General features: G+C 47.1%; 2 protein-coding genes across 7 annotated transcripts in view; both read right to left on the bottom strand.

The window, feature by feature from the left end:
• The window catches only part of ITGB4 (integrin subunit beta 4), a 29,039-nt gene extending 23,849 nt beyond the window's left edge, over positions 1-5,190 (bottom strand). For all 3 annotated transcript variants that reach the window (XM_066331992.1, XM_066331991.1, XM_066331993.1), the window contains exon 1: positions 3,735-5,190. In XM_066331992.1, coding sequence (XP_066188089.1) covers positions 3,735-3,739 — 5 coding nt within the window. In that variant the 5' untranslated portion in view covers positions 3,740-5,190. The remainder of the gene's footprint in view (positions 1-3,734) is intronic.
• A 109-nt stretch (positions 5,191-5,299) lies between these two features.
• Positions 5,300-25,207, bottom strand: part of SAP30BP (SAP30 binding protein) — a 34,603-nt gene continuing 14,695 nt past the window's right edge. For 2 of the 4 annotated variants that reach the window (XM_066332009.1, XM_066332010.1), the window contains 8 exons: positions 23,729-23,771; positions 17,644-17,732; positions 15,159-15,250; positions 14,646-14,706; positions 14,083-14,134; positions 13,620-13,678; positions 12,353-12,437; positions 10,059-11,681 (listed from right to left, as the gene is read on the bottom strand). In XM_066332009.1, coding sequence (XP_066188106.1) covers positions 11,500-11,681; positions 12,353-12,437; positions 13,620-13,678; positions 14,083-14,134; positions 14,646-14,706; positions 15,159-15,250; positions 17,644-17,732; positions 23,729-23,771 — 663 coding nt within the window. In that variant the 3' untranslated portion in view covers positions 10,059-11,499. Of the gene's footprint in view, positions 5,859-6,412; positions 6,629-10,058; positions 11,682-12,352; positions 12,438-13,619; positions 13,679-14,082; positions 14,135-14,645; positions 14,707-15,158; positions 15,251-17,643; positions 17,733-23,728; positions 23,772-25,207 lie in introns of those variants that run through there. The other 2 variants (XR_010744989.1, XR_010744988.1) reach the window with 2 other exon arrangements.

Below are 25,207 nucleotides of genomic sequence, written 5' to 3'. Positions count from 1 at the left end.
TCTCCCCAAAAGCAACACTGACCCCTCCCTTCAGCTATTTCCTATCACATTAAGAGTTTCCAGGATGGTCAAGCCAACAACAAAGAGAGGGTGAGGCCTTGGGAAATGCCAGGCTTGGAGTTTTGGAGCTGTTGAATGAATCCAGGATTTTGAGAACTTGGCAGCTCCCCTTTGTCCTGTCCAGGGCAGCAGGACCCCTTGATGGACACAGAGGCCAAATCCTGAACAAAATGAACCATTCTCCCTGCACTACACGTGACTGAAAAAACTCAATGCCATCCAGAAATCAGCACTCGGATGTGGTAAGCAAAAGGCACAAAGCTGGATCTCGAGTTCTGCAGCTGCTGTGCCAGAGGTTCATCCTTGCACCCAGCAGGGCAAGTGAGAGCAGTCCAGGAAAAAACTACAGTGTAAACAACATCTTCTTCCTGGAAGATGGAATTGGGAAATATAAAATGTGAATGAACTGGCTTATGTCTTCTTACTGTGTCAGCCCTGACTCTAAAATGAAAATAATATGAAAACCACTTAAAACAGGGAAAAGAAACAAGAATAGTTGTTGTGTGCAGTAACAATGTCCAAGTTCCCTGAGGGACATCCAGCACACAGAGCAGTCACCTGGAGACTCACAGCTACTCACAGCCTGGCCTGGGCTGCAGGGAAACCCCTGGAAAACCCCTCCTGGCCTCAAGAGCACCAGGTCACACTTGGCCTCTGCAGCCAGTGGAATGTATTGAATGCAGCAATTGTTGTGACACAGCGCTGAACCAACCCAGCAAGAACCCCACAGGACACCTCCTTTGGTGGCTGCACTTGGCTCCGAGTCACTGGGTACAGGGCAGCAACTGACAGGACACTGGTACTCATTCATCCTGGCAGCTGTGCCCAGAGGGATTTATCACAGTCATTAAGGCCCAGTGGCTCAAACGTGAGAAACATGGAAATCTCAGGACAGCATCTCTGCAGGGAAACCCAGGGAAGCTTTGCTGTTCCTCAGGACCAGCAGCCAATGTGCTGTTTTGCCAAGGAGCTGCTTTTCTTACGGGTAAAAAATACCAGTTGACCAAGGGAGCTCCTCTGCTTCCCTCCCTGCCACACTGACTGTCCCCAGTCGAGCCTTTTGCAGGTTTGGCTTCAGGTGGTCCCTGTCCCCCCAAGTCCAGTTGCAGTGCTGCTCTGAGGCCAGCATTCCTCACCCTGTGACCTCCTTCAGTGACACTCCTCACACCAGCACTCACTGGCAAATGTTGTGTCCCTTGCAACTGACACAGGCAGAGTTTGAAGCCAGGAAAATCCCTTTTTCCCTTGCTCTCCCCAGCCCAGGAGAGTGCTATGGCAACATGGGGAGGTGCCAATTAGAGATGGGATGAAAGGGTAAGGAAGAAACCCCTAAAACCTGTGGAAGGAAAACGCAGTTGAAAACATCACCTGAGCACCAAGCAAATCCCATCTCCCACCGTGACATGGGCCCCCAAAAAAGGACTGAGTATGGGATCAGACTGCTCAACTCACAAGGACCTAATTCCTCTTCCTTTAATCACCAGTTAGGAAAAAGTCACCAAGGAACAGACGGACACGCCCTGGGCCTCGGGCACATAAACTGCCATTGTGTCTTTTCAAGTGCTGAGATAAAGGGCCATAAAATCTGCTCAATATTAACGTTGTGTTGCCCTGTAAACCACCAGCCTTCAAGATTTTGCTGGGCAGATGCAAGCAGGCCAGGTGCTGGTGGCACAGAGCATGGCCACTGCAGGAATTGCAGCCTGCAATATTTGTGCAAAAATACGGGAGCGGCCACCCCTTACTTTCAGAAGTGTCCTCTGGAAGGGAAAACACCACTTTCACTTCAGGAAAGCAGCAGGATTTGGTTGGGTTTTCATGACAACAACAACAACAAGAAATTTGTTCAGTCGTGCAAGAATAAGGAGAAAAGCAGAGCAGCTCCTGGCTGCTCCTTTCACTTCCCAGACATGCTCCAGCATTTTGTCCTGGTCTCCTCTTGCACCCCCAGCCTTTGCCCTGCCCCTCAGCACAGCCAACAAACCTGGTCCAGGAATATGCCAAGAACCCCTGAGTCTGGAGAAGCTGGGGCTGGCTACCTCATCCCCAAAATTCCAGACAATGCTCCAAACAAACCACTGGCGCAATGGGACAGAGGGCAGGGTGGGAATGGCAGATAGGGGAGAGGGAGCAAGGAGCAGGCTGTGATGAGTCACAAAGCAGCAGCAGGAGCCTGGTCCCACCTGCCACCTTGGGGACACCTGGTGGGTTGGGACAAGGGAGCGGCAAAGTGAGGGAGATGCTCAGGCAATGAGTTCCCAAGCACAGCCTTTCCTCTCTGGGTGGGAATTGCTGTTTTCATGGCTGCAGCGATTGGGGGTTGTGCACCAAGGACCATCCCCGTGTCCGTGTGTGCTGAGGACAGTGCAGCCACAGCCCAGGGGCTCAGGGACACAGCTCATGTTCTGTCCCCACACGTGGTGGCACAGGGCTGCTGGGACGATGCTCCAAAACTCGGAAATTATCAAGCCAGACTCCCCAAAACTACCAAAAACTCGACCCACTCAAATCATCGCTTACACACGAAAAAATTTCTACTGCTCTTCTTTGCCTTCCCCATCCATTTCCCCTCCTTCCCCAGGTGTGCTCCTGCAGCTGGGAGACTCCATGGGAATGTCTCCCTTCGTTGTTTTCAGCCTCCAGGTTGAGCTCCAGCCCCCAGACACGGCCTCACACACCCTACAGCCAGGGACAGAGCACAGCAGGACCCAGCCGGGGCACCCACAGGGAGCTGCCTTGTAGCCAGACATCCCCCCGGAGCTGTGAAGGGCTGGTGGCTGTGGTACAATCTCCTGCCGCTGCCCCTCGGGCTCGGAGCACAGGCAGGAATGACAGGACCCTGCCAAAGGCCAGCACAGCCCCGGAACCCTCCCGTTCCCTCCATGTGCTCTTCCTGCCACTTTTCACCGCTCCTTTGGCCCCACAGGACATTTTCCCCCTCCGTGGGTGCTCCTCATGCCCCTTTCCCCACACCTAACCCTGCCCGTCAGCCCCCTCACACCGATCCTGCCGTCCCGTTCCCTGGCCGCGTCAGATCCGCCAATTTACAAACACCCCAACTCCTGCAGCTCGGCCAAGCCCAGCCTGACCCCCCAACTCTCTCCTGACCTTTTCTTCCAGGAACCCCCTTTTCCTTGCTCCCCTTTGCAGGGACACCCGCCGGTTCTGGAGAACAGCAGCGGTGGGAGGAAAACCTTCCCCTCCGCGGCTCGGAGGCACCCACAGCCCGCCTCACCTTGCACACTTTCACCCCTGAGAGCTTTCCTTGCGTGCCAGCTCCGAGCCACGACAGCCTTTCTCCCCGCAAGCGGGCTGAGGGACAAGGGCAACCCCCTGAAACCTCCAAGTGTCCCCAAAGGGCTCTGCGCTGCCGTCCCGCCCGGAGCAGCCCGCGCCGCCTCCTGCCCCCCACCCGAATACCTGCGGACACAAAGCCGGGCCCGGGCAGCCCCCAGAGCCCTGCCCGCTCACGAGTGTTGCCTTTCCCCGCCAGCCCAGAGGCACCGGGCGGTGTCCGACAGCCAAAAACCGGGGAAAAGCAGAGGGAGCAGGCGGCAGGGGCTGGACGCCGCGCTCCGTGTCCTGCCCACCTGGATTCACCGCCCGCGCCGGCAACGCAGCAAAGTTCAGGCGAGCTGGACACTGCAGAGCACAGATGAGTTAATTCCACAAACCTCATTAGCGCTGGGTCTGACTGAGTCCAAATCCTCTTCTGCCGCAGCCCGAATAACAGGCACCCACACAGCAAGCCAAGAAATTCTTCCGAAGGCAGAGGGGAAACGTGCTGCTTCGCTGCTGCAACTTGATTTCCAGCTTTGGGCTTTTTTTGCCTTTTTTTTTCCTTTCTCCGTCCTGTGTATTTTGCCCCTTTTCTCTTCCCGGTTAAACGTCAAGCCCCGGGCCGGCGGGGAGGGCAGGCAGCCCGCGATGCCACATAACTCTCTGCAGCTCCCCGTCCCCTCCAGCCAAATCTCCGCTTTGTTCTCGCTGCCCGCTCTCGCCCTCCCGAGGCGCTGGCAGGGAGGAAAGGTGGGAGCTGCGGTGAAGGAGAGCGGCTCCCAGGTGAGGAGTTTTATCGCAGCCGGGAGGGAGGAGGGCCGGCATTCACGGCTCCCTGGCACACCTGGCCGGGCAGGCACAGCCCTCGGGACGCTCCCTCCGCGCAGGCACCGGCCCGCAGGAAAAGGAGGTGCTGCCGTGGGCAGGGAGCCTGGAGGGGCTGCTCGGCTTCAGGGCAGAGCTGAGGGAGCTCCCCGACCTCCCGAGGCGGGGGTTTCTCCTCCCAGTTTCCCCCTGGCACGACTGGGAGGTGTCAGCCTCGGAGCGCAGGTGACTCCTTGCTGAAACATCGGGGAAATTCCTGCCCCGACAGCCCGCAGACGCCGAGCCCAGCCCCGGTGCTTTGCGTGCAGAGAGGATGGATCTACATCCTGCTTTCTCCAGGGCATGGGCACGGCAGACCACTCCTCACCTGCAGTAAATCTGCCTCGAGGGTCAATGCAACCCCTTGTGGCACCATGAATGAGACCCATCACACCATGGCCCAAGGCTGCAACAGGCAGCAATCCCACAGCTGATTCCAGTCCTTTTGCTGAGCTGGATCCAAAACCCCTTCCCCAGTCCAAGGAACAGCAGAGGAGGGTTTGGAGTTCAGGTGAGTTGTGTTTCTGCCGCACAACTCCCTTTAGCTTTAGAGTCTGGGATTTGTCACAGCTCAGAACCACTCACACTTTGCACAGAGTGGAGCACGCAGGTCCTGGAGCAGATGCAATGGCAAAGGCTGCATTTCAGCTCCCTGATAGATCCTCATAAGGAAAACTGCATCCCCTGAGCTTCAACACAAACAATAGCAACAGCCAGATGAAAAAATGGCACATTTCCTGCCTGACTTGGAGATTAGAATTATGAGCAGGGCGATTTGGCCTCCTTGCTATCAATGTGGCAATACAGAAGCTGCTGCTCACCGGAACTGATCAAAAAGTGAGGAGCAGTACTCCTTTCACTACAAGAAATTGGGAAGCTCAAGTTAATATATGCAAACTTCCTTAGTCCCAGGATAAAGGAGGATGTGCTTGTGCCATTAAAAACTGCAGCAAATGGGAAACAGGCTGGGGTGCAGTGGAAGATGGCCCAGGCTGTTTAAATCTGGCATTTCTGAGCTTCCCAACACATGACTTGGCAACCCCAGCCCTTTTGGAGACGTGATTTCCTAGATTTAAACAAAAGTTCTGAAAATGAATGAGGTTTGCTGTTGTTTTTTTAAAAAACACATCAAGACAGAGACTGAGACAGGAGACAAAATACAGGCAGAGCAGGACCAGGCTGTGGGTGCCAGGTGCTTGATGCTCGAGCTGCTGGTGATGAGCAGATCATTCCCATGGAGGGGCTGAAGGCAGAGGGTCCTGCTCTGCCTCAGGAGCCACAGCTGCAGAAGACATTGAACACTGCAGATGAATTAAAACTGGGCTTCAGTTCCCAAGAGTGGGGGGAGCTCGTGCTGGTGCTCACAGATGTGTCTGGTCACCTCACCTGGCCCTGTCCACCTGCAGCACCCAGCTCCTGCCAGCCCCACCTCACCTCCTGCTGCTGCAATGTTCCTCTTTAAGGTAAGCAGTGCTGTCACTGCTGTTGAAAAAGCCAATTTAGGCTGCAAGCAAGAAGCAGAGTAGTAAAAAACCCAGTTATTTTAGTGATGGATCCTTAACAGGAATCTTCAAGCCAACCAGAAAAGCTCATGAGCACCCACCTTTATCACAATATTCAATGTCCTGATTTTCTGGATGTTCTCCTTTCTCCACCTGAGATGGAGACTGTTTATGTTGCCTCCTGTAAAGGCTCTCTGGTCTCACCTGCAGATCCTGACAGCCCCAGAGCTTCCTGACACCCTCTGCCTCCCCTTCCTCCCTGCAGCCTGAGTAGTGAGGAGGGACCAGCTCCCTTCAGTGTTTCCAGCTGTGAGGAAAAGCCCAGCTGCACCCTCCTCTGGTGCTGCCAGAAGAGCTCAAGACACCAATGTTGCACCTTTTTTTGAAACACGTCCCCCCAGCATCTAAGAGATCCCAAGCCCAAGGAACAGCAGTTTTCCCAGAGCTGTAACTGTGCTGCTTTTACATTTGCAGGGCTAAAAAGCACTTTTCCAATATAAAGGCAACTTCACCACCAAATTTTTAGGGCAAAAAAGCAAAGAGGAATTAGAATTTTTCTGTAAATACTCATGTGAATGTAAAAGGTTTTAACTTCATCTTGTCTTTAAAAGAAAAAAAAAAAAAGGTTGTTTTATGAGTTGTCTTTCAGGCAACTTCTGTAAATTATTTCCACCAAGGAAGAACACCTGGTGAACTCAAGTTCTTACCTTGATTCCATACCTTGCTCTCCCTGCCTGCTGGATCAGGCTTTTGCCACACAAATTTGCTGTTTTTAAGAAGAGAGGACAGGCACTTCAGAGGCAGGGTCAGCAGATTTCAGTTCAGATGGCTCCACCACCACCTCACAGCCCCATTTGTGGTGAATCTAGCATTTATAAATCAGTGATTTTCTGCTGTGGCAACGTGGCCTAGAAATTTTTGCCCTAGGAGGGAAAACAAAGTAATTTTATAGCTCACATGAAATTATTGCTCTCTGTGCTGAGATGACTCTGGTCTGAGTGCCAATTACTGATAATTACAAGTGATTTCAGGGTTAATTATTTTCTTCTTTTTTTAATGCCACGCCAGCTTGCAACAGAGCCTTTCTTCTTTCTGTCCTGCCACCACAGCATGCCTAGAGACAGCTTTGGGGCTTTTTCTAGGTCTTTATTGAGCAGTTACAGCCAAAATCCTGCTGCTGGAGCATATTCAACCCTTTTTAAATTCTGTAACAACACCCATTACTAAAAGAGAAGTAAATACTTAATCCCAACACTGCACTGTACACTGTAGTGACAATATCCTGCTATGTGGCATAAATAAAAGGAATGTATATTAATGTATTATTAATGTACATTAATGTGCACATAATTTATTACACTAAATGATGCTTAATACAATTCCCTGTTCAATTAAAAGTGCCAGATTAAATCCTGTCGTATTTTCTCTGTCAGCCTTTTCCCCAAGGCAGCATTAACTACACGTGCTCCCTGTTTCTCAGTGGATGTTCCTTGTCATGAACATGTTCCTAAAGGAAAATATCTCTGATGAACATCCCTAATGAATATTTGCCTCTGGGACAGACCAGCAGCAAGAGGGAAGTGGAACACAGAAACAACACCAGAAGAAAACATCAGTAAAGGATTCAGGATACAACTTCAGCCTGGGACAATCTTATCACCCATCTGGGGACAGCAGGGCCTTTCAGGGATTCACCAGCATCTCACCCAACTGCTAGAGGCTGAGCACACACAGACATCTTCATGCAAAAAGGCAAAACCTTTCCTTGTGAAATCCCAGAGCTCTGCTGTTCACTGGCAACACAAGAGCACGAGGCTGGCCCCAGCCAAAGACAAGCTTCAAATAAACAAAGACCAACGATTGGAAGTCATTGGTGTCCATGGTTCTCGCTTAGAACAAAAGGAAGGAAGTGGAATATAAACAGTCAGAGGAACAGCAGCACAGGGAGGGCTCAGAGGTGGAAAACCACTGTAAAACCATGCAGGAATGTGCTGGGGAAAACGTTACTCCCCAAAGGGAAAAGGAGACTGCGATGGAAATTTGTTGTCCTTTCAGGAGGTCTTGAGCCTCCACAGGAATTTGTCTGAACATTTAACATTAGACAGTTGTGGGGAGCCCTGCTGAGATGATCTGTGTTTCTCACTCCCTCTCTGGAGGTATTCCAGAGCTGTCTGGACACAACCCTGTGCCAAGTGCTCCAGGAAACCTCTGTTTGAGAAGGGAGGTTGGGCCACTGCAGTCCCTTCCAGCCTCACCCATCCTGTGATTCCCTGCAAGGTACCAACTCTGGACTTTCCTGGGTTCACACCATTCCCCAGGAATGAGCAGCTTAGAGACTTTGATGACCCTCTGGGCACATGACAAAGCCCACTTGTTCGAGGGGCTTCACAGGAGCTCACTTCTCCCCTGCAATGGAGAAGAGCTGGAAAGGAGCTTGTGCAGGTGTTGGCTGCAGCCATCACTTCCCTCCCTCATGTCATCAGCAAAGCTTTGGCATGGCCCAAAGCCTTGGCATGGAAGACTCTTTCATTTTTTGTTCATCTCAGCGCATAACGCCCCTAAACCAGACAGTGCAGCAGCAATCCAACTAAAACATAGCTTCAGGTGCTCCCATTCCACGGTTTGGGGTGGGGCTGGCAAGGGCTGCCCTCCCCACCTGCTCCCTCGGCCCGGCAGCGCCCAGTGAGACAGAAAATAAAAGTGAGTCCTGAACACACAAAATCCCTTCCCACACCAGCATCAAAGGAGGGCAGATCTCTAAAGCACAACAAGCAAATAGGAGAGAAATCAACACCTCGGGGCATGGAGGTGGAAAAAAAGACTTCAGAAGGGAGAGGGAGAGCAGAACCAACTCTGCCAAGGATGACTTCATTACTGCAGCTCTCCTGCCTCTGCTGAGGCAGACATGGACTTGAACGTGGAGTTTCAGCTGAGACAAAGCTCCTCAAGCTACAAGACATCCCTGCTTAGGAAGGAGAGAGGCAGAGAGAAGGCCTGTGGTGTTCAGGCAGAGAATGTAATTCTTGGACTAATGATGAAAATGGGACTGGTTTTACTCTCCTGGGTATGGCTAACATCACTTTGGAAGGAGAGGCAAGAATGAGAATCTACAGCTTTTAGAGTCACAAGGGCAGCTTGAGCACTCAGTGGTGGAGCAGCATAAGGAAATTTTTCTCTGTGTCAGCTCTGAGTGTGCCTCAGGGCACACTGGGCACAACTGCAGTCCTTGAGGGCTGTTTAGCACACAGGCACTGACACCCTCAGCAGGGCTCACACAGCCAGAGCTCCAAAGAAAACTAGTCCAAACTCTGAAGCCTCTGAGGGCTTCAGGCCACGGTTCCCAGGGCAGGAAGGATCCCTTTCCCTCAGGACATCACCCGTGTATGCCTGATGTTCCATCCAGCTTCTCTAGGGCAATGACTGACCACAGCCCAGTGCAAGTCACCAACCAGTCCAATCCCATTTTCAGAGCTGGAAAAAAGGCTTTTCCCTCAGAACTGCAATTTCCAACCTGAGTATCCATCTATTACCTCTAATACAATATGCAAGACAAACAAAAGCAGTGAGCTATTGGCTGCAAGTTTGTTATACAGGGGTTGGCATCCTCACTCCAGCTTTTTGGGGAAAAAAAAACCCCAATCCCAAACCATGCCTGTTTCAAGCTGCTTTGTCCACTGCAGACAGTAAACACCAGCTCTGGGAGCTCAGGAGGGAATTGTCAGAACACAGCCCAGTCAACAGGTCTCTTGCAGGACCTGTTACCGCAGGAGTCTGCAAAGTGCTGCTCCAGGGGTCTCATGGCAACTCTGCTCAGCAGAGCTCAGGGATATTTCTCCTCATCCCTCATGCACCAGTTTCAAACCCCTGTGATCAGCATTTTTCCCTTGCTCCAGATGCTGTGCAATGTCAGTCAGCATCACACCCTGCCTGCCAGAGCAAAGCAGGAGCTGAACCACTTCTCAGAACCAGTTCTGATCCTAAAATCCACAAGGCAATCCAGAGGTTTGGAATGACTGTGGATGCTCCAGAATGAGGAAGAGGGCACATGGAAGGGGGAAGGAGTGGAGTGCCAGGATGTGTGATATGAGTAAGATACATTAGAACAATGTTCAGTACCTTCTGTAGTGGGATTCAAGAGCAGGAACTCCAGCAGCTGCCCTGACAGGGATAACCCAGTAAGAATGGTTAATTAAGGTGGTCTCATCAGACTCTCCCAGTTTGTGCTCACCCCCAGAGTCAGGGAGAGCTGTTATTCCACAGGATGGGAATGGAGTTAGGGCACCTTTACAAACCTGCAGGACTCAAACCAGCAGCCCAATGCAAAGTAAATTAACAGAGATGTTTCCATCTAACTATTGTCATGACTTTCGATATTTTATTGCTTTAAAAAGAGCAGTTCCACCATCTCCACATGCTACGGTCACATCAGTCCTCTGGTTTGTCTCCCATTAACATTCTTGGATACAGAGATGGTTTTTTTTTTTTTTTTTTTTTTAAGCTTAAATGACCACCAGGACAAAGTGTTAAATGGATTTTAAAATATAAAAAAAAATCTAATCTATCTGAAAACAGGATATCAACAAGCAGGATATCAACCTTTTATGTCTACCTTAAGTCTCTGTAAATGCAAAGTCTTGATCAGGAGTGACACAGGCTACATAAAAAACTGGAAGGAAAAAAAAAAAAAGAAAAAGCAACCCCAAACTACTGAATTCTCAGAAACTTACACTTTTGCTGATCTGACAACCATCTCTCTTATCATTGCTTATACACTAGGACAAAGAGGCTCTGGGTAGAACTTTAACTCTAAAGAAATGAGCAGACAAATCAATGACACCATGGGCTTTTTTTAAAGACTTTTCCATTTTTATACAACAAAATTTTCAACTGAAAATACTTTTTCACAACAGTGGAGCAAGCAGTAACTGCCATGTGTGCATTCACAGAACATCACGAGCTAAAACAAAGATGGACAACATCACAAACAGGATCAGACACTCTCCTCTGCTTATCTGCTCTCCAACCTCCTTCCGTGGCAATGGAAGTGTTTTCTGCACAGGTATTTGCAAGTGAGCTCACAAATCAAACCTCTACAGCTTGAGGGTTCTGCATAGAAATCTCCATCCCTGTGAGATGGTAACAGGATGTTCCAGCACAGCTTCCTCAAGAGTTGCCCAGTTTCACACCTGGTCACTAAGATCTACACAGAGAGCACAGGGTACAGGTGTCAGTGCTAGAACAAAGAGTGAGCCTACATGCACTGATGTAGTCTGCTTCAAGTCTCTGCTACACATGTGGATGTGGACACTGAGTGGTTGTCTCTGCTTTAACTCCCTCAGAACCGAGCTGACTCCGGAGGGAGGCAGCTACACAGGCTGCAGGCAGCCCTGGAGCACCACCTGGGACACACAGGGGTAACACTGACAGTCCTTCCCTGCTTGCCCTTTTAATTGATTTTCTTTTTCCCCCCTAAACCAAACTTGCAAGTAGTAAGACCCCAATGCAGTAATTAATAAGCAAACTTTTACAAGCTGACTCCAGATACCACCTTCCTCCAGCACGACACAGGCAGCCTGGTTCTTCCCCCAGCAAGCAAAGGCAGAGGCATGGTGGGCAGAGGTCCATTCCTGTGGGCACAGAGCTGGCATCCTGCTTCTGCCCCCAGCCTTCCAAAGCTGAACTGTGGGCTGCTTCAAAGAATCTTGTCATCTTTTACCAAAGGAGAAAGCCACCCCTCCCTTTCCAGGACAATGGCTTCAGTGACAAGTCCAAGACTCCAGGCCCAGCACAGCAGTCACTGTTTGGCCTTTTTCACAATGGTGCCCACAGCTGAGATCACCGTGGTTTTGGAGCCACTGGCACTGGTTGTCACTGTGACAACACCTGGCAGTGTTGCAGTGGTGGTGAGGATGGTGGGCTGAGCTATCGTTGTTACGGGGATGGCAGAGTCCCACTTGCTCTTCCTCTTCTGGGCATCTGTCAATTTGATTAAACCAAGCACACAAGGATTAGCATTGTGTTAGAGGTCACCAATCCCTTCTTAACACCCTGTCTTGTCAACCCTTAATATCCCATTGCTTGACTAGACAGCTTCCCTTCACATTAATTTCAGGACACACTGGCAGTAAATGGTGAGGGGAAAGGCAACTTTTCTTTTGGGGTACCAGGAGTCAGAGCAGAGCTCTAGAGCTGAACTCCAGCCAAAGGGGAGACAGGATCACTCCCTGCCCCAAAGCAGATTTAATTTCGACAAAGCACATGTATCCCACTTGTTCAGCTACAGGCACTGGACACACTCATCAGCCTCCAATGGTTGTTCTCCCTTCCCCTCAGTTTCCAAGGCAGGAGAATGATTCCCAATGTTTCCAAATTTCAAAATCTATCAGTCCCAGGAATACTCTACAACCACAGCCAGCAGCAGGTTTCTTGACCCACTAATAAGTCTCTTCACTATCCCACTGGCCCCAGTCTTTCATTCCAGAAGGACAGCCATGGAATACAGAGACTAGAGGAAAGTTAGTCCAACACTCCTTAGAAGAAACATTCCCTTGCATTATCTACAGGATCATTAAGGAGGCTTCAGGCCTCAGGAAGCACTAATCCCAGCAATACTGCAGCTTAAGGGGTACATTCACAGCTGTTCTTACCTCCCACAGTGGTGCTGGATGTTGTGGTGGTTGTGGAAGAAGCACTTGTTGTTGTACCCTTTTTAGTGCCAGTCACAAATTCGATCTGGGAAGGGAGAGAGACATGAGAGAAAGGGAAGATAAAAAAAAATAGGTGTTAAGATACACAACCTTTTTTTAACCCGCAGCACCTCTCTATGCTTTTTAAAAGCAGCTTTAATGTGATGTAAGACATTGGGCTGGCCTCTCAGCTGCCCATCACACAGGAAGGAAGACACATATCTCAGGCCATGAAAATTAAGGATTAATTAAGCTGCAACCCAGCTCCTAAGTCTGATACAATAAAAACGTATTTGTCAACAAGCACAAGATTTGATACAGCTCAGGATAGATCCTGTTCATTAAACACTGTATTTATGCAGTTAGAAGCACTTATTCATTTTCCTTTAAGGAACTTGCAAGGCAAGTCCCTGCTTGCACAATTTATTGTGACTGCATCACAGCAGGAAACCTGGCAACAAGAGCTCCAACAGCACTGCAGCTTCAGAGCTGCAGATCTGGGCAAGGGCACCATCAGATACCAGGGTTACTGTGCAAAAAACCAAAAGAAGCAGCAAGACACAGCATGCACTGCACGAAAACCTCTCCGTGTCCTGGAGATGGAAGGAGCACTCTACACCTTAGGAGGTAAATCTCTAACATTAGACATGTTCTAATGCCAGCCACTGGCTTAAAGGAAACACAGGACAGGAATGTAACCTCTTCCAAAGCCTGTCTTTGTTCTTTCTAGGGCATATCTAAGAATAACTGGGCTTGTCACAAAATGCATACAGTTAAAATAGGCCCAGCTTTTCTGGAAATTGGATCCAACAAGGCAATATCACGGAGAACAGAATGCAGGTATTGTCTCATACTGAGACATGGTGAGGAGATTAAGCTTCAACTAGGCTAGGCACCAAGCAAAACATCATAAATCAAGGAAAAAACTGTTCTTTATTCATTATCTTGCCTGTATCTGACTAATTGAATGCCATTTTTAGAGCTCTGGTTTAAAAATACTGACCAAACTGCAGGAAATCCAGTGGAATAAACAACCTATAAATGGACCTATAGGGAAGGGCAAATAATTTGATTTGTGCAGTTTGGGAAAAGACATGCAAGAAGAAAGGAGAGATCTGGGATAAAACAAGCAGTTTTAGCATAGAAATAGCAAAGCAACAGAATGAAATTGAGCAGGGAAAGAAACAAAAGCCCTGCACCTGCATTTCTTTAGGTTTTGAGTAGGTACCTTTGTGCGTTCCTTCTTGGCCTTCTCCAGTTTGTCCATCTCAATCTTCTGGGCTTTAGCTGAGAAAGAGCAGAAGATGTGAAGCACTAAGGAACAGTAAAATTCCATAGTTCTCATTCCCACACTTCCCATTATAACAAAAAAAAAAAAAAAAAAAAAAAGAAGTTCTATATAGAAAAATTAAACTGCCATGAAAGCAACTGCTGCTTTTCAATCAAAGCATTGCAGCACTAATTTAATGATTTGAGAGATGAAAACATTGCAGAACCAATTTAAATTAAAAGTCTTTCCAAACTGATGAAGCATCAATAACATTCAGGCACATCCAACCAGAATGGAATCATTAAAGAGCAGCATGTGATGACTTCTCATTTATACAGAAAGTGAAGACTCCAGTGCAGTTAATTAAGTACAAAACACAAAGACCTAAGCTAGGACAAAAAAGGAGACTTCCTGGAATTACCTAATGCCTCATAATATGAATCCTCTGACCAGCCATGAGGATCAAACATGTCCTGAAAAAAAAGAAATAAATCAGATTAGGGCTATTCCCACAGAAACACAAAACTTAGTGCGAAAACGTTTTATTTATTTCTGTTCTCCGATGATAATCAGAGGTCACAATGAGAATCATCACTGATTTCTTCCTGTATCCCAGTGACACAAAGATCCCATCAGACCTTCTTCTATGGGACCATGTTCTGTTGTGAATGAAGAAGCAGCTTTGAAGCAAAAAGGATGCTGGGCTAAGTCATGCATTTTTCTGCTACTCAGCTTCTTTCCCCGCTCAAGGAGCTCCTTTCAGACCTCCACACTTCAGCAGTTTTTGTGCAGAATCATTGTAGCAAAGGTTGAGGCACTGAGGCTCAGTGCCACACAAAAATGTTCACTTCAGTGCAGAGGCTCAGACTGAGGTTGCCTTACAGGACCTCTAAACAAGCAGGCTCAAGATAGCCTGAGGTGAGACTTTACACCTCTGTGTTACCTTTACCCACTCCTTTTCCAGTCAAAGGCACTGCCCCTCACCTTTGGATAATTTGTACCGAGTTCATCAATGGAACAAAACTGGATCAGCTTTTCATAGATGCTGCAAAGGAAAAGCAAGAGGTCAGAACAGAACCAGGGAGGCTGAAAGGAACAGAAGTGTTTCAGATGTGTCAACAGAGTTTGTCACCTCTTCACAGTACAAAGTAAACTGAGAACCTGGGAAGCTACACCTGCTATGATGGAAATGACAGCCCATTATCCACAGTATTTCCTATTCCCCAAAACATCTCTCAGCTCCCAGAACAGTGTCATCTTCTAAAGTACTTCATCCCAAGCCTTCACATTTAAAATCTAACCAACACATCAATTCCAGCTGCTGCTTTACCAAACACAAAGAAGAGTTTTACTGTTTCAGTCACAAAATTGAGAAAGACAATTTGTAAGCAGAAGTCCTTCCTGTTCAGGATCCTTCTGCTACAACTCCCAACACAGAAGAAAATTCTTCAAATTCTCTCTGTGGTGCTGTGGTCACATGAAAAGATGGTGGCTCACCTGGGATTGCGAAATTCCTTTTTCCTCTGGATGATGTAGTTCATATCCATGCCCTCTTTAACCTTCCTCTCATACAGCTTTTGAATTTTATCCTAAAGGAGAAAGATTATAGGGTGAGCCAGGACAACAAGGAGCAGCACCCCAGCTGATTAGTGTACATGTGTAAAGAAGCCAACTGAACCACTGACCTCCTTGAACAGAGCCAGGATTTCACCTTTACACCAGGGCTAGGCTGCTTAAGACACACTTTTTCCTTGAATGTCAGAATTACCTTCATGAACTGGCTGATTGGTAAAGGAATTTATCTTTGCACTTACTGAAGGCTTTAGTGATTAAAGATCTGCATATAAGGCACAGACTCCTCCTTCTCAGTCTGCTGTTTCCCTTTACAGCCATGACACAGAGAAGCCAATTCTGAAATCCAGAGGTTCTCCTACAACTCACAGCAACAACCAACACCCATCTGCAGCCTCAGGTGAGCACCTGAGAAACAGCAGCTGGGCTACAGTGCCCACAAGGCGAAGTTCCTGCTCGTCTGTTACCCAGGCAGAGCCAGAGCCAAGTTCTGCAGGACAACTAAACCCACTGTGATCATCAGGTATTGCTGGGGGTGCCTGCTGGCAGCCAAATGCTCTTAGGAACAATGTGCTCATAAATCCCTGCTTTGGTACCAGTCAGATGGAATCAGCTTCTCTTCACACATCAACCACAAGGCACAAGCCTATGCCAAAGGCAACTGAACTCAGGTTGCAGATATCAAGCAGTCTATTCTCCAAAAAGACTAAAAGATTTCAAATCAAACATGACTTTTTCCTTCCTCAGCAAGGTGGATCAGAGCATCAGAGCACATAAAAACATTCCTACTCTGGTGACAGTGAAGGGACAACGGAGGCGGGAGATTTGAGACAGATCAGAGTTAAGTGGTAAAATATCCTCAATAATTTCCATCATCTTTTCTTTTTGACAGAAATTTCTCATGTACAAGAGGCATATAAAACAGGACCAGAGGCTGGGCCTTCTGTCTTTCAGGATGGGAGAAGCTGAGTCAATTTTCCTTTGTTGCTTCTGGATAAGTCACTTCATGTCTTCCTCCCTGGACAGTCAAACACAGAGCTGACTGTTGTCTGAGGGCTTGCTGCAGCCTGAATAAAGGAGGATTGTTAAGAGCTGATATGAAATTCAACGACCTTAAAAAAAAACTTGTTTAAGATAAACTATCATCAGGTTGTCACAAAATCAGCAAGAGGAAATGGCACAATCTCCACGACCAGCATACACATTGTGAGGTTTGAAGGAACAAAATGCAAAAAGGTGGATCTGGGGAGCACAAATGATTGAAAAAGTGCTCCCTTTTATCCCCTCCCCATGGAGAATCAACCAGGTTCTCCGAGTCCACAGATGGGCAACCACTCAGTGAACTTTATAATAAGAAAAATCCTCCCTTTGGGAGAGTTCAAAATACAGTTTATCAGGGGAAAAAATGTGACAAAAGAGCAAACCACCAGTGAAAAGCCCAGAACTTTTAGCATTTCTAAGGAACAATCCCATCTCCTTGCCCAAAGTGCTTTAAGATGTGGTTTGACCTGCCAACAGAGGACAAGCTCCCCTTTGATGTAACACACTAAACTGCTGCTAAAAGGGAAAAATTCTGCTTTATTCTGTCTGCCTGTCAAGCTCTGTGCATTCCTCAGGTCTAACACACTCCTGTCCATTGATGTCAGAACAGTAAAATCCTCCTACAGCACTAGAAGAGGTTTGGGTGTGCCCAGGTACAGTGTGTGGAGAAGAAAGCATCATCTGGATGTTGAGTCACTCTGAATCACCACTGCATGTTAGGGGCCACTTTATAGAGCAGTCCAGGAACGATTCTTTACTTGAATTTCTGCTGGGCAGAAAACCAGAATTAAAACTCGAGTGTATGTTCAGAGACAGCAGTCTCTGATCTTTCATTTGCACTCCACGAGAACACAGAAGGTTATTGCAAACTTGGTCACTGCTGTTATTTGGGTGTGCACCAGAGAAAACATGCATTTGTGTTCTTTTGTTGCCTCTAAGCTACCAGCCTTCCCTCTAAATGTTTACCATCCAGAGACACGTAGGTGGAAAAGGAATCCAGGCATTGCTGCCTCAACTATTCAGTTTAGGGGATTTTGGGCCTGTGTAGAAAAACAATTTGTTCTTAGCTAGGGAGCTGAATTTGCTGAGGTAAGAGGGTAATGTTGCTTCTGTGTCACTGCTGGGATCAAGAGCTGCTTTAAAGCATAAGTTACCCGCAGAGGCTGGAAAGCAGCTTAAAGCTACTTTGAGATTCCTAAACTGGAACTGCTGTAAAGCCTAAAGTATTAACATGGTGCATTCATAAACTCAGTGTGGTAAAACCCAGCTTTAATGCTGGAGCTTTGCCTTGTGCAAAATTACTGAGCAGGATTCCCAAATATGCCCTGAACTACAAGCCTGAAAAAAAAAAAAGTGGACTTATACCAACCTGCAATTGGTTAGAACATCTGCCAGGAGGCTCAGGAGGGATTTTGATCTCATCTGGAGACATGTTCCGCACTCTCTCTGAAAAAGAAGCTGGAGAGAGCAAACTGGGATGAGTTCTGGCACTACTGATGTGAATTTCAGCCACACAAGTCATTAAATTTGTTTTATGTCTTTGTCAGCACTACTCCCTCATTGGGAACCCAGGGCAAAGGTGATGAGAATGCTGACTACTGGTACTTAGGGTGTTTTCAAGGTGCTGAGCAAGAAGCAACTACAGAACCGAAAGGTTGGGTCCTTGGAAGAGGGATGTGATGCTTGTTTTATTGATACCTATGCTATTGGAGAGAGAATCGGACCATGCATGTGGAGGAGCACAGGACCAATTTTATGCAGTCTGACTCTTTCCCATTGTGGGGGAGATAATCACTTGGTGACCATCTAGTTCAGGACATACCTGGATGAACCAAAATGGTTCAAGGAGGGAACAATGCTCCCCAAGGCTGTCAGGAGTTAACCACAAGAAATTACATTTCATCCTTAAGTTAACACTTCCTTAACAGGCACTTTGATCTTTGCTTACAGAGACACACTATTACTAGAAAGAACAATTTGTCCTGCAGGACTGGGAACAGCCCAGTCCAGACTGCCAAATTTCCACAGCTGTTTGTATTGGGATATACTACTACAGCACCTGATTGCCCTGTAAAGATTAGTTTACAGAGTTACCAGCAAAAGAAATGGTGACATTTCCCCCCACTGCTTGCTACCTTCCCACTATTATGGGAAACCAAGGCAATTTTCTGGCCAAGCCTTGGAGCAGAGATTTGTGCCCCATTTAAGCAGCTGGGATTGCTTTCAAGCATAATTTGTCCAGGGAACACATCCCAGAGTTGCCCTGTAACGGATAAGAGACTTGAGAGCAGCACAGAAGTCACATTGACCAAGTTTTTCACATGTGCAGCTCCTCGGTTACACATTCCTCAGTAAAACTGAACTGCAGCTCCAGCACCCAGAGTTCAGCTCCTCTGAATAAAGGCCAGGAGGGCCCAAAGGCCAGACAGGGCTGCTGGAACTCTGGAGAGCTGAGGCTACACATAAACAACACTACACGTGACCAGTGCTGCCAGTTTCCATGTCCTTTGTAAAAAATGTGAAGCTCTAAGGACAATACCCTTTGGAGAGGCAAAGCTGGCAGGCAACCACCCATTCTATTTGATCAAGATGTTGCTGTGGGTTAAATTCTTCAGCAGTTGCCAGTAACGAACAAAAAGTGTCCTTTGGCATTTAGCAAGTGGGAGCCTTTATGGAAGGAGGAAAGCTTGCCAGAGTCCCCAGAGAAAGGCAGGCAAAGGGAGCTCCCTGACAACAAGGCACACATTTGTTACAGGTTACAGCTGCTGGTGGCACGGGGAAGCCTCTGGGTTAATGAGAGGTTAGGAAACCCAGAAAGAGAGTGGCAAAGACACAGAAGTGTGGATAATACACAGCACACAAGGCTTGCTGGGAAAGGTAAAAGCTGATTAATGGCTTAAGAAGGTCACAGCATCAGCAGAAACATTAAAAAAAAAAAAAACCCACACATATTAAATCCAGAGTTCATAATGCAAAGAAAGCACCTAAAAAAACCTTAAAAAAAATCAAGCCTAGCTCCACATTAGACATCCCACAGGCTCTCTTGTCTTTGCAGATGAGCCACAGAGAAACAAAACACTTATGGGGAGGGGAACTATGTGCTCATATCAATTCACGAACTCTGGGCAGGACCTTGGTTTTACCAGCAAAAAAGTCGAAGTCATAAGAATATCTTCAGCAATCCATTCAAAGCCCCTCTCCCTTTGGAGGCAGAACAAGAGCTCCCAATGAGAAGATATATTTTGATGCAAGACTTTTCAGGTTTGGTGCTCATCTCCTTTTTTGTTTGAGCCTCATGAAAACAATCCTTTATCAACATTATAGGGGGAAGCATCTTTTAATGGCTTATAAGGAACTGGGACTAAGGAATCTTTGCCTCCTGCAATCCCACCAGAGCTGGAGGCAGCTGAACACTGCCAGCAGCAAGGCAGGACATGCACCTCACAAACTGAGCACCAACTTGCAGCATTACTCAGTTATTTCATCACATTGCAGCCAGACTGAGTTGCCACATCATTAGGAAGAAAGGGGTGAGTTTAAGGGTGAGTTTAACCCCCTTGGGCTTATTTAGAGCAAGAAAGTACAAATTATCCATGTCCTCCAGCAGTTCCTCAAACTTGCTCCCCAGACAGACAGAATGGCTGATTCCACAGCATCTTTTTCCCTAGAGGAAAGGGCTGCTGGGATTATAATCCTGGCACTGGCATGTATGGCCATAGGCTCCTGTATAAAACATTTTGTGTTTTCTATGTCCCAAAGGCAGCTTTCCACCATCTCTACAGCAATAACTGCAGATGAACAGCTCACAACAAGGTGTGTCCTCACAGGATACAACCAACTGCTCTGTGCATCCTGTTATTTCTGCCAAGATCAAAGTTTTACTTTGACATGAGTCACAGGTAGTGACACTGGCTTCAGCCTCTAATTTGCCCTGTGATTTGCAGGCTCACAGCCTAGAGGATCTCCAAGTGTGGACCTCAGGAAGTGGCTGTTGGCACAATTAATCACTCCAGGCACACCCAAATTCTGGCTCACAGTAAGTAAATATCTTCCCCAATCAGATTCTCAGTCCTGACAAAGAACTAAGGCTGCGAAGCAGATCCCATGAGTCAGATGGGGGTTCAAGAAAGCAGGGACCACCCCCCCTGAAAGCATCCTGCTGCTAAAGGACACTGTTGCTGGTGCTTAGTCTCCTTCCACAAGCTAACCTAAAAATGTGCTTCATCAGCACAAACAATAGGTGTTTGTAGCTTTTTTGTGCAGTCAGCACATGCACTATGGCAAAGGAGAGCCACTCCTCTGCTCCCCAGCCATGCACAGAAGCCAAAGCACAGGGAAATATTAGGGGGTACCTTGCAAAGACTCAGCACCTCAGCAGTCAGTGAAGGGTATTTGCTCACCAGATCTTGGTGAGCAAAAAACTAAATGAAACTTGGTGAGGCAGAAAACTAAATGAAAATGCTACATTTAATGTGCTTCAGTTTGAGATAGTTGCATTATGTGACCTATACCAAATAGAAGGAGACAATCTGCAAAGCAGGAGAGAAAGTGGCACAGTGCAAACTGTGAGCTCCACTTCCAGAAGGAAACGACTGCTCTCAGTCCAAAGGCTGTGCTGGAGACATTGTCAGAGAGCCCACAGGAATTCTGTTTGCTACAGATGGGTAGGAATGCTTTCCTAGTGCAGAGAAAACTGAAATAACAGAGAGCACAGCAGCTGGCTGCACAGGACAGACAGGTACAGATCATGGCTCTTGGATTGCTCCCAGGTAGGATGAAGAACTCCTGTCCCTTGCAGGGGTAACTTCTATGCTGTGTTTGAAGCAGCCACAAGGGATTAGAGGCAGTTCAGGTGCCAGTTTGTTTCTAAAGGTCACACTACACAAAAAAAAAAAAAAAAAAACACCAAACAAGGAAAGGGTGATCAGAGTGACAAGGGTTTCCCCTGGAGACACACAAACCGGTGGTGCCTGGTCTCTAAAACTGCATTCCCTGGCACTCTAGTCAAGGCTGCTTGGCATAAACCAGGGTGTGGGGGTTCTGATTTCCTGGCACCACAACACCCAAATCAGAGGGAAGAACTGGAGATAACAACATGCCAGTGAGTCACCCATCCATGGAAGGACACCAGGTCCCTTTCTGCTCCATGGGCTGAGAAATGCAGAGGGAGACCTGCAACTCAGCCATACTTTCTGCTCTTATGAACACTGCCTTTGTGCTGAGATATCCCAAGGGCTGGAGTGAACATTTCTTATGATCCAAAAGGGAAACCACCACACTGCAAAGAACTTCAGGGCAAAAAACCCCTACATCCTGAAAGTATTATTTTGCAAGGCTTCAGGAAACAGCAAATGCAATGTTGTGGCAGCATCATGAACTCTTCAGTGGTACAAAAAGCCTAAAAGGACAATGCTGATGTAGAAATCTATGAAAATAAGTTTCACACATATTTCCTTCTCAACCTTGGGGCTGAAACCTTTCCCTCTCATTCTGTGAAGTCACTGATTATGTGATTACTACTTTGGCATAAGTCAGGACAACCACTTCTCAGCAGCTCATCTCTACTGTTTCCTTTGTGCCAACTCCAGTGCTCACCTAACAGCACTGAGCACATCAGGGAATGGATCCAGCTGGAAGCCTCAGAGGAGGAAAAAAAAAATAGCAGTGAAGATGGATCCCAGCTGGCTCCCAATCCCAGAGCTGCTCCAACATTATTGTGCATCTGGGGGAGGTAAAACACAAACAGTGCTTTTGGCAGGAGCCTACATTTATTTAATACTTAAGCAACTGCACAATCACAGACTTTAATAAAGGTGATGCTGAAAAATGTAGGGTTATCTTCTGAGAAGGGCAGGCCTGTATGCTTTTAATGCAAAAAGCAATTGTGGAAAACTGTCCAAGGAGGTTCTCAACTTCCAGAGACTGAGAGACAAAACCTGAGGTGTTCAGATTGGAGCAGTTACTTGCTTTGTGTCAGAAAATCTTGCACCTTTTTCCATTAAAGAATTTTAACTGTGAAAGTCCAAGTTTCCAGAAAGGGAGTGGTTCCTACATTACTCCAACTGTCAGTCTCTTGCAACAGCTCCTTTTCAACTAGATAAGATATGGTCTAATGGAACAGACCTACAGAATCCAGCATGGCAATTATGCTGGCCTCTAATAACCTGGTTCTGCAGAAAGCCAGCCTGCACACTGCTACTGGGAAAGGATATTAAAGATAAGATTGCAGAGACCTCAATCCAGGTCTCAGACTCTCCAACACTGGTCACCCATGAGTTGTGACACTGCCAAGTGTTCCCTGTGCTGCTTTTAAACCCACGTGCAAGTCTGGGCCATCATGAGGCAAAGAAATCCAGACTGGGCAGTCACTGGGGGAAAAGGGGACTAACAGAATTGTAACCTGAGCCTTCCACCTTCATTAAGGATTTCCCACCACATTGCTTCACAACTGCACGGCTTCATCCATATGTAAAACACAGAGGGAAAGAGCAGCTGGCTTCCAGAGATTTTGCTGAACTTTTTACCCCAAATGCTGTTGTCTCAGCCACGTTTCCAGGGAGCATTTTGAGGCAGATGAGTAGATTGGAGAAAGATTTCTGTTGCATTTGATGATGAGATTGGTTGAAGCAGTTTTGCCCTCTGAAGGCAGAAAATCCAATAGAGCAGTTGCAAAGTCAGGGCATGCCAACTAAAAAGGACTCACAAATCCTAGACTTCAGTGATGGCTGCTGTAGGAGTCACAGCTGAGCACCTGAGTATTTACCAACTTAATTTACACTTAGCACATTTTATGGCTGAAATATTAAACTGATTTGAGAGATGAAGCAACTTCCAAACTCATTAGTTCTTAATGACATTATTACATGACACCACACAACTGCAGGAGTAACCTCAGGAACAGAGGATCAGTTCAAGACAGTCAGAAATGCAATATAAAATACAGTTTCTGTGCAGCTCCAAAGAGACCAAGCAGAGGATTGTATTTCAAGCTGACAACCCTGGACTTTCCCAATCTAATAATGGTGCAATGAATAAATGAGATGTCACAAAAATCAAGTAAGCTCTAGTAACCATTAGAAAACACACAATAGCTGTAAATCTCTAAGTGGCTCACATTTAAATGGTGATACCTTTGTTCAGTTTTGGAAGCCACAGAGCAAAGTCATCACTCCTGTTTCCACTGGCTCTGTCTAGACAAAGTTACACTATGGGTTTTAAGCTCATCTAGAAAAACACCAACACTGCCCTTCACATACATGTTTTAAACGTGAAATTATTTTTGTATTTTTAGGCATGAAACCTTTCTCCCAGAAGAAAAGTTCACTGAAAATATTCAGGCAGTCATTGAAACCACAGCATTGCCAAGGCAAAGGGAAGATGCTTTTTACAAGGTGGGACTTAGAAGGTCTAGCTTGGAAAAAAACCTATTAATAAATACTTCTGAGTGAACTTACCAACTAGCTCCTGAGGATCTCTTTTCTCCACTTCTGAAAATTCCTGCAATAAAGGAGGAAGAAACAGATTTTAGTCAAGTTATGCCTCCAACCTCAAGCGCTGTTTATCTGTTTAGAAATTTCCAACTTTATTCTGAGACAAGAGAATAAAAATTAAGAATGAAATTCAATATATTAGGTAAGAGGACAATGTCTGGACTATGGAAAGTTGAAGTCTAATAGGATGCTCCATTTCTTTGCAAAGCTAAATTTAATGAAAGAATGAAGGCTTTGTTTCACCATGTCTTGGACACTGAACTCCTTTGGAATTCCACAGAAACTGCTGTACTCAAAGCATTTCCTCAAAACATATCAAACCATAGATATCTTCATTGTTGGTGACTGGCCCTGGGCACCAACCAGGAGTCAGTGTTTTAGAGCACAGTTAGGTAATCACAGGCTGGATTCAGCCCTCAGGAAACTCCTTTAGTCCTGGGAATGGTGACCACAGGCCTGTGCAACTCCCAGTGCTGTGAGCAGGATCAGCCTGGTGCATTCCCCAGAGGAATGTGACAACAGCACAGATGCTCCCTGAGCCAGAGCTCAGTGACTTCAGTGACTCCTGCTCAGCCTCCCAGAGCTCTGCAGGGTCCCAGGCTGCAGAGGTCTGCCAGATATGTGTGTGATGCCAAATTCATCTCTGCCATCTCATGCAGGGCTTTGGCTGACAAACCCTCCCCAAACCAAACTGGCAGGGAGTGTGGTGGTGATGCAAATCCTGTCTTCCTATTTTAGAAGGATGATCCCACTGACAGTTCTCTTGCTGCTGCTTTCCAGGAGCAGTACAGCCAACCTGCTCTACCAGAGACTCAAGGGCAACCTCCACTAGACAGCAGTGCTCTCTTGGAGATCTCCACACAGCCAAGCCTTGCCTGGTTACAGAAATTAAGGACACTTCATTTGCAGATGTTTGCAGCAGAGTGTGCTGAGCACGAGGCATTATGTAGGATAAGACATACTTAAATATGGTTTCACCATACTGAGATCAACATCCAAATATTTTGGTGCTTCTGGGAGATCCCAGGGAGTCAAGTTCAGCACAAACAAAGCTCCTGAAACAGTACCAGCTGTATCCCAACACTGCCCTCTCCCCCTGCCTCCTTCCCAAAGACCTTTTGTGACTCACTGGACTGTTCGTCCAAAATTCTTCAGTGCCTCCAAACACTGAAGCCATTCATTGAACCTGACACTGACAGAATGCTGCCTCCTTGCTGCTTGGTAACCACTCCCTGACCCTCTCCTTTTCTCCATTTCCAGTCAGGTGAGAGGTGCATCAGGTGAGGAGAGAGCAGTGAGGTCACCAAGCCAGATGTGGGAACAGCCTGTGCCAAACTCACTCGGAAAATGGCCCATTTTCAGAGAAGCCAAAGCTTTCTGGAAGCAGAAAAACAAATTCTTTGTGTGGTACTAACTGCTACAGGGCATTTTTTATAGCCATTC

The sequence above is a fragment of the Sylvia atricapilla genome, chromosome 18 (assembly GCF_009819655.1).
Source record: "Sylvia atricapilla isolate bSylAtr1 chromosome 18, bSylAtr1.pri, whole genome shotgun sequence".
In the NCBI taxonomy this organism is placed as follows: domain Eukaryota; kingdom Metazoa; phylum Chordata; class Aves; order Passeriformes; family Sylviidae; genus Sylvia; species Sylvia atricapilla.
This window is presented reverse-complemented; position numbering and strand designations above follow the sequence as displayed.